Source organism: Piliocolobus tephrosceles, chromosome 11 (genome assembly GCF_002776525.5).
Source record: "Piliocolobus tephrosceles isolate RC106 chromosome 11, ASM277652v3, whole genome shotgun sequence".
In the NCBI taxonomy this organism is placed as follows: Eukaryota; Metazoa; Chordata; class Mammalia; order Primates; family Cercopithecidae; genus Piliocolobus; species Piliocolobus tephrosceles.
The window spans coordinates 118,156,027-118,170,019 of record NC_045444.1 but is presented as its reverse complement, the minus strand read 5'-3'; the positions used below and the strand labels follow the sequence as shown (position 1 = coordinate 118,170,019).

The window sequence follows — 13,993 nt, the reverse complement described above, 5'->3', positions numbered from 1 at the left end:
AAAAAAAATAAACAGCAACTTCATAGACAAAAAAGGAAAAAAAAGAAACCTTTTATCTTTGGCCTTTTTAACCATCTCATACAAACCAACTACTTATAGTACAGCTAAGTACATACACAAAAAAGTTACTGGAATGCTCGGAATAAGATTGTTTTTCTGTTGTCGTTTTTGCTTTTTTTACAAGGTTTTTTTTCTCCTTTGAGATTATAATGAACATGGTCACACCACAAGTAAAGTCAGAAGTAGGACAGAGAACGCTCCGAAGGCTGGTTTGGTCATCCGAGATCATTAAAAATGGCTGACCCTAACAATATGTACAAAAATATAAAATGTAAATAAAAAATACAAACAAATTTCCTTTTTAAAGTACTTTTAAGAAAAAAAGCAGGGCCTTGGAAGTTTTGGTTCTTTTTTCCTCCCCTGTTGCAAATTCTCATGGTTTGGGTTGGGTGGTGGAGAGCGCGTGTCATCTGCGGGTGGCACTGCCCACGGTGGGCGGGCGGGCGGGCCTCTCTACTCGAAGGTGACCACGTTTAGATTCTGAGACGGGAAGTGGAGGGTGAATAGGTCACGGCGGCCTTTTTTTTTAGTTTAACTTTTCCTTTTTTGCTGTCTAGTCATCCTCGTCGGTCTTCTGCTTCTTGGTATCAACATCGTCATCCTGGGCAGAGAAAGACTGTCAAAGGCCCCTCCAACCCCAGGGGCCCTATCCAGCCCACTGCCTCAGCTCCCACAGGCAGAGCAAGAACCAGGGACCCCCAGCTCCACAGCCCAAGGCCTTTGCTCTGGGAGGTTGAGCCCAGCCCTGTTCCTTCCTGTTCTTAAGGATTCAGGACCACACAGTGGCCACCTACAAAGTCACAAACAGTCCCTCCACTAGAGGTAGGTGGGAAGACCCAGATGGCAAATCCCGCTTCTTCTCAAGCCAGAACCCACCTCATCATCTTCAGCTGCCCGCTTGCCCGTAGCTGACTCAGCTTCCTCATCTTCATCTCCATCCTCTTCCTCACCTAGAGAATCAAAGGCCAGGTAAACCACACTTCCCTCCTACTGTGGCTCCTGGGGAAATCCCGAGGAAGATGTGGCGGCCTGCAAGGTCCCTGCCCTGCCTCTGCTGCCTGCAACTGGGCCCAATCAGGACACCCATCCATGCCCACTGCACAGGTGGGAATCTCCAGAGGACAGAGGCCCAAGCAGCTGCACCCCAAGAAGCCAACCCAACAGATCTGTGGCTTTCAGAGCTTCAAGAAACAAACTTTCAGATGTGCGAGTGAGTGTGAGTGGGCATGGGCACAGCTGACTCTACAGGTGGGTGCCCACGGTCATGTGGTCCACTGGCCCCAAGTACCATGGTCCCACTCCCAGGAGCCCCAACTCCTTCCCCTTCTGCCAGACAAGGCCAGGAAGTACCTGAAAAGGGGAAGACAAACAAGGCTACTCACCATCACCTTCTTCTTCCTCCTCCTCTTCCTCCCCACCTTCTTCCTCTTCTTCATCTACCTCATTGTCAGCCTCCTGCTCCCCGTTTTCCTCATTCTCCTCGACAGAAAACAGACCACGTTCCTTACCAGCTGGCCCAGGGATGGACAGAGCGTTGCTCCTGATGCCCAGTCTCCCACCAGAGGCTGCCAGCTACATCTACAGCCCAGCCAAGCCCACCGCAGAGGCCTTTCTCCAGTCAACACCCTCCAGGCTCCATCATGAACCCCGCACATTAACTGCCCCAAGGCAAGGGCAAGGGCTTCCCCACCCTGGGACAAGCCCAAACTCAGACTACCAGAGCTCCTCTAAACCTATTCTTGTTCAGGTGCTGCTTGAAAGCTTTTTATAAACATTTAATTAGTAATATTCGCCCCTCGGGTAAAGCTCACTGGCTACGATACTGCCACTGTGCAAAGCTATATATATATATATATATATATGTTTAAAGTAGAACAGGAAAAACTTTGCGGGGCGGTAGCTGCCAGGGCTCAGGAGCAAGGCGGACACTCACAGCATTCCCGTTAGCAGGGGCGTCTCTTCCATTTTCTGCCTCTTCCACAACTTCCTTCTTCTCCTTTAAGTCCTTCAAAAGGGAAGAAGGAACCAGTAACCAGTAAGTCTTCCGAGCAACCCCAGGGTAAGCAAAGGCGCTGAGAACTACTGGTCTGTTCTGTCCATCCCAAATTAAGAGTCTCACGCGACACGTAGAGAAGGGCCTAATGTCCTTGCGGTCCCTCTCCCACTGGTCCGGTGAAAGGAAGGCCGGTGGGGGCATCTGTGATCGGGTTTCCCATCCTTTAAGGCCCGCTACAGCGGCCCCAGTGGCGGTTCCCACTGCCCCCTGGCGCTTCCTAGGAAAGGAGCCATGTGGCGCCACAGCCCCAACCCGTCGGGCCGGGTGGATGAGCCCCGGACACTCACGCCCATCAGCCTGCTTCCAAGAGCAAGGAACCCGCCCCTCGAGCCGTCTAAGAAGGTGGCAGGCTATGTCCCAGAAATAAATAAGGCAAGGAGGGAGGGGCCTGCGCTCGGGGAGGGCCCCACGGGCGCGACAGCCTAGAAGGCCCGCGAGGCCGCACCGCCCCGGCCAGGTCAGGTCTCTGAAAAAACCAAAGCATACCGACCCCCAAATCCGACCGCTATTCCTAGAGGCTGCAAACCGCTGCTTGGCGGTGCCCCAGGCCGGGGCCTGCCGCCGGAGTAACCAAGTCCCGGCCTCCCCGCGACGGCTAGGGGTCCCGACCGCACCTAGCGAGTGGGACTCCGCCCAGGATCCAAAAGGCAGCACCGCCCCGGGGCGCCCGGTAATTTTTTCCACACGACACAGCCGCCAATACCAACAGGTGTCGGGGCCTGCGGGAGCCCCTCGGCCGCTGTCCGGCGAGCAGCCCCGGGCCACCTGCCGGCCCTCTCCGTCCGGCCCACCCCGCTCCCCGGACCCCAGCTCCGCCCGCTCTCGCCCCCTGGCGGACAAAGTCCCGGGGAGTTGTGGGGGCAGGGAGGTCGCGGCGCGCAGGCGCGCATCCCCCGCCCGGCGGGCTTTGCGCGCGGGCCTCGGCACGCACCGCGCGCAGAGAGCACGTGGCCCGGGGCCGCCGAGTGCGTCCCTTGCCTTGGAGACTCGGGCGGATAGGCAGAGCGCACAGTGCCAAGCGCGCGGGTGGTGCGTCGGTCGGTTGGCCTCTCGACTCGACGCCCCACTGCCGCCACCGCGGCAGGCCCGAATGTCTGCATTTGCCGGGCCAAGTCCCGCGGGAGGTCGCCCCGAAGTCCGCCGGGCTGCTTAGGTCCGAGACCGTCGGGGATGCGCCTCTTGGGCTACTTCATCGCCCTCGCGGAAAGTCACCTTTCGGTGCCTCACAGAAAATCGAACACCCAGGCCCCGCAATGGGGAAGGTGTTCTCCCCCAACAAACTGGTTCCCGGACTGAGCCCAGAAGGGGTCACTGAGAGCCCCTACGGAGATGCGGGGCCCGAGCTCCGCTCTGCCAAGAAGTCGCCCCTGGGAGAGCCAGAGGTGACGCCAGGGGCACAAGAGTTAAGGAGACGCCAAGGTGACTCGCGCCAATCCCCGCAGGGGCACGAGGGGCTCGGACGAGAGCCGAAAGATTAAGAAAAAGCCAGTCAGTCTGAGAGCGCTGCACTCCCGCCGAGGGCGGAGACGCTACCCAGGGCGGGTAGTGGGACCGAGGCGGCGCCGACAACAGGAGCGGAGCCGCGCCAGCCGCGCAGGACCTCACAGCCGAGGGCGATGAACCAGCCACGGGGCCCGGGCGCCCCCCCCGTTCGACCCTACCATCGGCCTGTCGCGGCCGCCGTGTTGGCCCGCGTCGCCCCGAGCTGCGGCGCACACGGTACTCCCGGGCAGCCGCGGGGGGCGCCCATCGTCGCCCCAACGCCGTGCTTCACTTTCTCTTTCCTGCCTGCGGCGCGTGGGCTCTCGCCTCCTCAGCCAAGCCCGGCACCGCGGGTGCATGACTGAAGCTGGGCGGCCGCTCCCGGCGCACTCACCTCGAAGGGCGCCCACCCCCGCCTCCCAGAGCGCCCAAAGCGGATAAGCCCGTCACATCTCCGCGGGGACTGCCGACGTCGCGGCCAACCGGCCCGTCGCCCCATCCGCCTTATCGGGGCTTAGTCCAGATAAACCACCTCAGGTCCGCTGCAGGGCGCGAAACCGGCAGCCTGGCGCCGAACAAAGAGCAGCGCGGCCGGCGGGCGCTCGCCGCCACTTCCCGCGGCCGGCCCGCGCCCCAACACGCGCCCCCCAGCACTTCCGATTCCCAACGCGCTCGAGTTTCAAAGTTATTTCCGTGCGCCCGGCGGGCCGGCGACCCCCAGACAGGCCCTTCCCCTCCCGCCGCCACTCACACGGGTCGCAGACGAGTTTCGAGAGCCGTGAGCGGGCCTCCGCGCCTAGCCCTCGGCCCCTGAGGGCGCCCGGCCCACTCCCCGACGGGCATCACGTCTGCCCGCGGCGGTTCCCGCCCCCTCCCCCGCACCACACAAAGAGTGGGCTGCCTGAGGGCACCGCGCCGGGGGCGGGCCATTTCCCCGAGAGAGGGAGCAAGAGCGGGCTTGAGGCAGTCCAGCTGCTGCGCGCCAAACACCGCTCGGGCGGCGGCGCGCGGACCCCGAGGGGGCGGGCGGCGTCCAGCCTCACCTTGGTGGTGATTTCGGAGCTGGTGTCTACGGCTGCGTCTGACATGGTGGGGCACGCCGGTGATCCGATGCAGGGGATTTAAAAAGAAAGCGAGAGTTCAGGGGCTCTGGCGATAAAGCTGCCGGAGTCCGCGGCGGCGGAGGAGGCGCGCGGCGGAGGCGGCTGCGGCGAGCAAGGAGGCGGACGAGGAACAATGCAAAGATGGCTTTTCAGAGCAGCCAGTGGGGGACTCACGCGGCGCCAGAAGCTTTAATATAGATTAGTGGGCGGCGCTCGGCTTCCCATGCTCGGCCGCTATTGGCTGAGCGCAGGGAGCGGGCGCTCGCTCATTGGCTCGATTCCGAACAATGGACAAGCGTGCTTAAAGCGGCAGTGCCCCGGCGCGTCCCGCGCTGCGCAGTCGCCGGTCGCACTGTCATTCAAGGCCTGATTTTGCCGGGTCTCAGCGGCGCCGAGTCCGCGGGGGAGGGGTGCGCGAGCGCGTTCCGGACGCGCGCTCCCGCAGCTGTTTTGCTGGGGCTGCTGACGCAGAAAGCCAAAGCGCGGCAAAGCTGCCCGCCCAGCCCCCTTCCCCCTCCCTCCCGCCCTCCCCGCGGCTGCTCGGAAGGAGGGGGAGGGAAGAGGGGGCGGCGGCGGGCGCACGACGGCTGCCAGCGCGGGGGAGGGGACGGCGGGGTGCTGGGCCGCGCTCGCCCCGGGCGGTGCCCAGCGCAGTGCCCGCGGAGGTACCCGCCCCCCGCGCCTGGTCGCCTTCGACCAAAGATTGTCCCAGTGCAAGTGGACGGCAGCCCCACGACGAGCAACGTGGTCCCGAGGCCGAGACCCGGGCACCTGGGCCGCCCCGTCCCTCTGCCATATCCTCGCGCCCGCCCAGGGGCAGGGCACCCCAGTCTTGTGGGCAGGCGACCCAGTTTGCCCACCATCAGGTCCGGCGTCCGTCGGCCAAGCCAGTCGACAAGCAGGCACCGGGTCAAGCACACAGAGGGATTCATGTATCAAGGGGACTCGATGCGCGATGTCCCTCGAGTGGGATAGCCCGCGGGTCCCGCACGGCGTAGCGGTCCCCTCAATCTAGGGCTCTAGTTAGGGTCTGTCCCGAGCGGTCACTGCCGTCGCGACAGCTTCAGGGCAGCCTCCTCCAGGGACCCGCCGGGTCATCGAGTCTACCCTTCTCCCACCCCATTGCTGGACTGCGATGGACACATGAACATTACAGAGTTACTCGGGGAAAATAATCATCTCTTCAGCCAATTGGGCTAATCTTTGGGGACTGCCTGAAATTTGGGGGGCCATTAGAGAACCATGCGGAGCCCCGAGAAAGTGGAGCATCAAGACGCCACACTCAAGATGGCGCCGGGCTCGGCAAGCGTGGCGTGACGTAGCGATCTAGCTCACGTGGGCTATCCGACAACAGCTGGCTACGCCAGCCTTACCGCCACCGCACTTGGCTGTCGAACTAAGAAGTCGGTTGTGTGGGAAAAAAGACCAGAATAGGTGGAAAGATAGTCCAGAAATTTACCTGTGCCACACACAAGATGGCGAGTGGTAGGGTTCGTCCATGTGCTGCCAAAAGGGGGCGCCCGACACGGAAGGCGGGACTCCGGAGAGACGAGCGCACATTGGCCGAGAGTGGCGGGCGAACACAAAGTTGACGCTTTGCGTCCTTCCATTGGCAGTTTCTGCCGTCTGTCTCTCCGGTGCAGCCGAACTGGGAATGAGGAAAACCCGGAGTGTGGGATCGTGGATGGCGGACGATGCCAAGTCCAGCAGAGCTTGCGCTCGGGGTTAGAAGAGAGACTGAGTCTCCCTTCTCGGTTTCATTAGGTAATGGGCGACATGGTTCCATCTCCACAACGGGGCTTTGCTGAGCTTAGCACGCACTCTCCCTGCGGGGAAGAGGCGCGCAGTGCCAGGCGCCACCCCGTCTCCCGCACGGGTTAGGTCTGCATCCCTGTTCCCAGGTGCCTTTCTGGCCGCTGGACTGTTGGCCTTTCCGGGGCGAGTTTTACTTTAGGAAGAAGCCCGGGCTCCAGGTACTTTAGCCTGAGGAAACGTGGGACAGACGCTGGGCAGGGCGGGGATACCGCGCCAACCCCAGCTGCCCAGCGGACGCCCTCCTATGCAGCGGCGAAGGGACGCCCCCTGGGTCTCCGCCCTGCCCCCAGGCGCCCCAGTGGCTAGAGGTGGCATTCTCCTCTGGACGGGCGCGCCGCAATTCAGGGGACTCCCACAGTGCTGTTCTCGAGGACCACGCATCTCAACTCTTTGTCCAGTCCCCTGACTCCCACTGCCAGTCTGTCTTCACTGCCGCGCAGACCTGGGGCCGCCCGTCACAGAGAGGAAGGGCTCCTTGGCCTCAGCCACCGTGACCCGCTCCTTTGTGTCACATTCGCAGAGCTGGAGGGATTATGCGTCATCGTAAACAGGGAGACAGAGCGCCTTGCACCTGCGGCCCGTCCATGAAGTTCCAGTTACCCTCGAGGGGATTGTTTTTTCCACAAAACCTAGATGCGGTGAGAGCCTGGTTTGTGCCACCTCTAAGAATCGAGGCTTCCCCCTAGTCTGGATGGTGGCCTTCGGGTAGTGGCCTATGTGTCCACAGCTGAAAACCAGACTTGACAGTTACAGATTCAGGCCGCTGTGGGAGCGGGAAGGTCAAACACCCAGGAGGAACTAATGAATGTGAATTTCCCTCTAAGAACTGCTTTGCCTGGCCGGGCGCGGTGGCTCACGTCCGTAATCCCAGCATTTTGGGAGGCCAAGGTGGATGGATCACGAGGTCAGGAGTTCGAGACCAGCCTGACCAACATAGTGAAATCCTGCCTCTACTAAAAATACAAAAAGCCGGGCCTGGTGGCGCGCACCTGTAATCGCAGCTACTTGGGAGCCTGAGACAGGAGAATCGCTTGAACCCGGGAGGCAGAGGTTTCAGGAGCCGAGATCGTGCCATTGCACTCCAGCCTGGGCAACAGAATGAGACTCTCTCTCAAAAAAAGAAAAAGAAAAAGAACTGCTTTGCCTGACGTTGTTCTCATGCAGGTGGCTTTGCTAGAAGTGGGTGAGGAAGGCTCATGCCCATCTGGTGCCAGAACCACCACTTAAATTTCCCACTCACTGAGTGCCCGCTGTGTACATGCAGTGAGCTTTTGGCTCATGCTTCATTTTCATGTACAACGTGGGTAGGACAGTTACGGAGTTGAACCATATGAAACTGATGTTTATGTAGGTGAAAACCAACTGAAAATCAACACATTTACAGGTTCAACTTCTGATATAACCCTCCTTTTAACAAATCAAAAAAAGCAGACCTAGGGATTACAGCAAGGGACTTGGATCAATGATGAGGCCGAAGCTAAGTCCTAAAACAGAGGAATCTGCATCTTTAGATGAGCCCTGGGGCGAAGTTGCCCCCATGGACTTCCCTCTCATCCCAGAAGTGTGGTATCTGACAGCTCATAGTGGTGGAGTTATTTAGGCTATGAAGAACTGTGTTCCTTCAGCAACAGATAGCTCCCCACCTCTTTTACTGTTTTTTGTTTGTTTGTTTGTTTGTTTGTTTGTTTTGAGACTGAGTCTCTCTGTTGCCCAGGCTGGAGTGCAGTGGCGCGATCTCAGCTCACTGCAACTTCCACCTCCCGGGTTCAAGCGATTCTTCTGCCTCAGCCTTACAAGTAGCCGGGACTACAGGCGTGCACCACCATGCCTGGCTAATTTTTGTATTTTTAGTAGAGACAGGGTTTCACCATATTGGCCAGGCTGGTCTTGAACCCTGACCTCATGATCCGCTCACCTCGGCCTCCCAAAATGCTGGGATGACAGGTGTGAGCCACCGTGCCAGGTGCCAAGCTTTTTTTTTTTTTTTTTTTTGAGGCTAAGTTTTGCTGTGTTGCCCAGGCTGGGGTGCATTGGCATGATCTTGGCTCATGGCAGCCTCTGCCTCATGGGTTCAAGTGATTCTCCTGCATCCCTCAGCCTCCTGAGAAGCGAGGATTACAGGTAACTGCTACCACGCCCAGCTAATTTTTGTGTTTTTAGTAGAGATGGGGTTTCACCATGTTGGACAGGCCGGTCTCAAACTCCTGACCTCAAGTGATCCACCTGCCTCAGCCTCCCAAAGTGCTGGGATTACAGGCGTAAGCCACCATACCCGGCCCACTCTTGCTGTTTCTGAACGGACTGTTCTTCCTGTCCACTGTCACTTCCACTCATTGATACATCTCATGCCTTGTTATTACATAGGAGGTCAGGCACTTCTGTGGCATTACCCTTCAAACCCCCGGACATGCTGGTGTGCCCTGGTAGGCCTGCTTTCCTGACCCCAGGCTGAGATACAGTGGGCTTGGGCTAGAGCTGCTGTGAGCAAGGGGCCCCATATGGCCTCCAGGCATGTTTTGTTTTGTTTTGAGACGGGGTCTTGCTATGTTGCCCAGGCTGGACTACAACTCCTGAGCTCAAGCTATCCTCCCACCTCAGCCTCCTGAGTAGCTGGGACAACAGATGCTTACTACTGTGCCTGGCTTGTTTTGGGGGAATTTTCACAGGGACACCTCTGGGCGTCACACTGTCCAGATGGCCCACAGGCCTCTCCCTGACCAGCCTGAATAACACATTGATTTCATCTGCCTGGCCCCGTGGGCACTTCAGTTTGCAACTAAGCCTTCCCCTAAAGCCATTTACACCATATTTCTAATTGGTTATCTCACAAATCTGCTTGATCCCTAAAAGATCAGACAGAATGTATTTTTAAACTGCCTGGGTTCAAATGCCAGCCCTGACATACACTAGCTTTGTGAATTGGGAGAGTTACTTTCTCTCCTCTAAGAAATAGAGAGGATGGCCGGGTATAGTGGCTCACACCTCTATTCCTAGCACTTTGGAAGGCCTAAGCAGGAGGATTGTGTGAGCTCAGAAATTGGAGACTAGTCTCAGCAACATGACGAAACATCATCTCTACAAAAAATTTTTTAAAAATTACCCGGGCATGGTGGCATGTGCCTGTAGTTCTAGCTACTCAGAAGGCTGAGGTGAGTGGATTGTTTTGAGTCCAGGAGGTTGAGGCTGCAGTGAGCCATAATGGTGCCACTGTACTCCAGCCTGGGCAACAGAGCAAGACTCTGTCTTAAAAAATAAAAAATAGGCCGGGCGCGGTGGCTCAAGCCTGTAATCCCAGCACTTTGGGAGGCCGAGACGGGTGGATCACAAGGTCAGGAGATCGAGACCATCCTGATTAACATGGTGAAACCCCGTCTCTACTAAAAATACAAAAAAACTAGCCTGGCGAGGTGGCGGGCGCCTGTAGTCCCAGCTACTCCGGAGGCTGAGGCAGGAGAATGGCGTAAACCCGGGAGGCGGAGTTTGCAGTGAGCTGAGATCCGGCCACTGCACTCCAGCCTGGGCGACAGAGCGAGACTCCACCTCAAAAAAAATAAAAAATAAAAATAAAAAATAAAAAAATAAAAAATAAAAAATAGGCTGGGCGCGGTGGCTCACACCTGTAATGCCAGCAGTTTGGGAGGCTGAGGCGGGCAGATCACGAGATCAGGAGTTCGAGACCAGCCTGGCCAACATGGTAAAACCCCGTCTCTACTAAAAATACAAAAGATTAGCCGGGCATGGTGGTGCACGCCTGTAATCCCAGCTATTCTGGAAGCTGAGGCAGAAGAATCCCTTGAACCCAGGAGGTGGAGGTTGCAGAGCCAAGATTGCGCCATTGCACACCAGCCTGGGCAACAGAGCAAGACTCCGTCTCAAGAAAAAGAATAAAAATAAATAAAAATAAGCTGGATGTGGTGGCTCACACCTGTAATCCCAGCACTTTGGGAGGCCGAGGCGGGCAATCACCTGAGGTCAGGAGTTCGAGACCACCCTGGCCAATGTGGTGAAACCCTGTCTGTACTAAAATTACAAAAAGTAGCTGGGCGTGGTGGTGGGCGCCTGTAATCCCACCTCCTAGGGAAGCTGAGGCAGGAGAATCGCTTGAACTTGGGAGGCGGAGGTTGCAGTGAGCCAAGTTGGCACCACTGCACTCCAGCCTGGGTGACAAGAGTGAAACTCCTTCTCAAAAAATAAAAAATAAAAATAAATAAAAATTAAAAATCAAAAAGAGAGGCCGGGCACAGTGGCTCATGCCTATAATCTCAGCACTTTGGGAGGCCGAGGCAGGGAGATCACGAGGTCAGGAGTTTGAGACCAGCCTGGCCAACATAGTGAAACCCCATCTCTACTAAAAACACAAAAATTAGCCGGGCATGGTGGCGCATGCCTGTAGTGCCAGCTACTCGGGAGGCTGAGGCAGGAGAATCACTTGAACCTGGGAGGTGGAGGTTGCAGTGGTATGATATCATGCCACTGCACTCCAGCCTGGGCAACAGAGTAAGACTTCATATTTTTAAAAAACATAAAAATAAAAACAAATAAATAAATAAGAGAAGACAATAATAGTTACTACTTTGCAGGATTATTGTAAAAATTGAATAAGTTAATATTCAGAAAGTGCTTAAAATAGCATCCAACACATCTGGGAAACCATTGCATCCCATTTTCCAGCTGCCATCTGTACCTAAGTGGGTTGGCTTTACAGAGCTTGTAGGACTCTGGACAAAGGAACAATGTTTTCAGCAAGTTCTTTCTGTCTTCAATGGGAAGTGAGGGCACTGGCCTCTCTAGTTTCTGGAAGCCTGTGATTTGGTGCCCGACATGCTTGGCGGCCCCTCTGGCCTCAAAGGCATGACAGAGTCTGGGAGGCAAGCAGAGTGGAGCAGGTCTCAAAAACTCCCGCCTTCCTGCCCTTCAGAAACCGAGGAGTTTCAGGCTGTGGTTTCCTCACCCAGGCATAAGGGCCTGGGGAGCTGCCAGGAGCCTTTCAACCCTCCCGCCTTGTGAGCCTGGCTGGGATTGCGTAAGAGCCCCCAACGCCTGCTCCTTCAGCACGCCCAGACCTGCCCATTTTCCTGGGGAGCTGTGCCAGAGACCTGGCTCCTGGTACCCACACAGGTCTGGCCGCCCTGGGAGGTTCCTACCTGGTAGGGAGAGGGTGGGAAATGTCTCTTAATGTCCCAGGCCTGCCCCCAAACTGATGCCAAGTTCTGTGGAGCCTAGGCATGAGCCTAGGTAAGGAGGCTGGGAGAGGTGAGTGTGCAGTGTGCACGACGCCACTGCCCCTGGACAGTAAAAGGCCATCGTGCCAGTCCTTGACTCCCTGTACACGTGCTCCTTCAGATCCCTCCAGGAATCCTCTGCCTGCCTGTGTCACTTCCTGGCTGTCTTCCCTGGATCCCTCCGTGTGTGTGCACCAATTTGCATAGCTCGAGTTCCGTGGGTGTTTTGCTTAAGTTCCGGTTCCACTTTGTGAATAGGTGGGCCCAGCAGCATGACAGCAGGGAAAGGTGCTAGTTGGGGGAGCACGTGAGCAGGCACACACCTGGGCACCCTGCCGTGAATGCCCACAAGAGCGCTGCACCAGAGGAAAGGTTGGACACCACTATGTGACTTCCTGCCACGCGGCCCACGTGGGAGCCCAGAAGACCAGGGGGCCCAAGTAGGCCCTGAGGAGGATCTGTGTGCCCGTGCCAAGCCAGGAGGCTGAGCTCTGATAATCGTGAGGGTGAGGAGGGCAGGCTCTGTGACATTCTGACACTTAACTCTTTCCCCTTGTCTGTTAATTTTTTTATTTTTATTTATTTTTATTTTTTATTTTTTTGAGATGGAGTTTCACTCTTGTTGCCCAGGCTGGAGTGCAATGGGGCAATCTTGACTTACCGCAACCTCCACCTCCTGGGTTCAAGCAATTCTTCTGCCTCAGCCTCCTGAGTATCTGGGATTACAGGCATGCGCCACCGTGCCGGGATAATTTTGTATTTTTAGTAAGATGGGGTTTCTACATGTTGGTCAGGCTGGTCTTGAACTCCCGACCTCATGTGATCTGCCTGCCTTGGCCTCCCTGGGATTACAGGCATGAGCCGCCGTGCCCAGCTCGGTTTTTTTGTTTGTTTGTTTTTTGTTTTGAGACAGCGTCCCACTATGTCACCCAGGCTGGAGTGCAGCAGCACGATCTCGGCTCACTACATCTTCTCTGTTCATCTTAAATGGGTCTTTTCTACCTTCCTTTCTCCCCTGGCAGAGAATCTCCCCACCTTGTTCGGGGAGAAAGGTGAAAGGAGCAGAGGGCAGAGGCGAGGGGAGGACACACCACCAACTCGGACTGGCTCACCCTCCTCCTGCCGCAGGGGGCTACAGGGCTACAGGCGGGCGACCCACAGTCCCTGTTTGACTGAGGGATTCCCAGGATGCAGGACTCTCAGTGCCACAACCAGAAAAACTCCTGGGCAAACTGGGACATGTTGCTCATACTAGTTCACTAGTTCACTCCTTATCACACACTGGGAACATTTCTTTTCTTTTTTTCTTTTTTTTTTTTTTTTTTTTGAGACAGGGTCTCGCTCTGCCACCCAGGCTGGAGTGTAGTGGCGCAATCTCTGCTCACTGCAGCCTCGACCTCCTGGGCTCACGTGATCTTCCCACATCAGCCTCCAAGTAGCTGGAACTACATGCACGCACCACCACACCCAGCTAAGTTTTAAATTTTTTGTAGAAATGGAGTTTCCGTATGTTATGCAGGCTGGTCTCGCACTCCTGGCCTGAAGTGATCTTCCTGCCTCAGCCTCCCAAAGTGCTGGATTACAGGCGTGAGCCACTGTGCCCGGCCAAAGAACGACATTTCTGAAGAAATTTTTAGCCACCAGTAAGACCACGAGTCCCTGTGGCCCTCCATCCAAAACCAGCCTCCCACTGAGATCCGTCTCTCTTTGCCGCGAGAACCCAGGGTGACGGAGCTACGAAGATACTGGGAGCATTTGGATTGCACATTGCAGAGCCAGGGAATTGAAGGGCTTAGGTAGATCACAGACCGAGCTGGTGCCCAGGATCAGGACGCCCCGGGAGGGCTCTCAGCTGCCCCTGAGGTAAGGGTCACTAATCAGGTCCAGAGCATGGAGATGTGTTCCTTTCTAGCTCCCGGCAGAGCAAGCGTCTCTAGAAGGGGAAGAGATTTCTTAGGGTCCTTTGAGAAACATTCTCTCCTCCAAAATGTTTTTTGAGAATCTCACAGGAGGAATCTCACTTGAACAATTCTATAGGAAAACCTCAAAATAGGATGCAGCATCACCCAGAACTGAAGCCTCATCAGGGAGGGGAAGGCAAGGTGGGCGCCCTTCCCACATGTGAAGTCCGAGGGGAAAGCTGCCAATCAGCACCTGGACTGAGAGCTTCCTGAGCTGTCCTCAGCCTCAACGAGTTCTCCTGGGGCCTGACAAGTATAGTCCTACCTTAAATTGTGGTCATTTATGGCCCCTGC

At 56.5% G+C, this 13,993-nt stretch overlaps 2 protein-coding genes across 4 annotated transcripts; both read right to left on the bottom strand.

Moving 5' to 3' along the window:
• Positions 1-564: 564 nt before the first annotated feature.
• LOC111527560 (prothymosin alpha) lies at positions 565-4,887 on the bottom strand. 3 transcript variants are annotated; one of them, XM_023193938.2, is made up of 5 exons: positions 4,642-4,887; positions 1,994-2,065; positions 1,443-1,539; positions 937-1,010; positions 565-661 (listed from the first exon to the last, which is right to left on the bottom strand). In XM_023193938.2, exons 1-5 carry the CDS (start codon positions 4,684-4,686, stop codon positions 614-616), a joined length of 336 nt encoding a protein of 111 aa, XP_023049706.1. In that variant the 5' UTR covers positions 4,687-4,887; the 3' UTR covers positions 565-613. The 3 variants fall into 3 exon arrangements, with proteins under 3 accessions (XP_023049706.1, XP_023049708.1, XP_023049707.1); XM_023193940.2 differs by lacking the exon at positions 4,642-4,887 and adding an exon at positions 2,404-2,480 and having other exon boundaries at positions 1,443-1,536; XM_023193939.2 differs by having other exon boundaries at positions 568-661; positions 1,443-1,536; positions 4,642-4,886.
• On the bottom strand, positions 2,622-4,596 carry LOC111527559 (prothymosin alpha). The gene has a single exon (XM_023193937.1). The coding sequence runs from the start codon at positions 3,214-3,216 to the stop codon at positions 2,731-2,733; it is 486 nt and encodes a 161-aa protein (XP_023049705.1). The 5' UTR covers positions 3,217-4,596; the 3' UTR covers positions 2,622-2,730.
• Positions 4,888-13,993: the final 9,106 nt, after the last annotated feature.

Coding starts and splice junctions, on each gene's coding strand:
- LOC111527559 (XM_023193937.1), bottom strand. CDS start 3,216: ATGCAGACATTCGGGCCTGCCGCGGTGGCGGCAGTGGGGCGTCGAGTC.
- LOC111527560 (XM_023193938.2), bottom strand. CDS start 4,686: ATGTCAGACGCAGCCGTAGACACCAGCTCCGAAATCACCACCAAG. Junction 2,066..4,641: donor GCTCCGAAATCACCACCAAG/GTGAGGCTGGAC, acceptor TCCCTTTTGAAG/GACTTAAAGGAGAAGAAGGA. Junction 1,011..1,442: donor GGAGGAAGAAGAAGGTGATG/GTGAGTAGCCTT, acceptor TTGATTCTCTAG/GTGAGGAAGAGGATGGAGAT.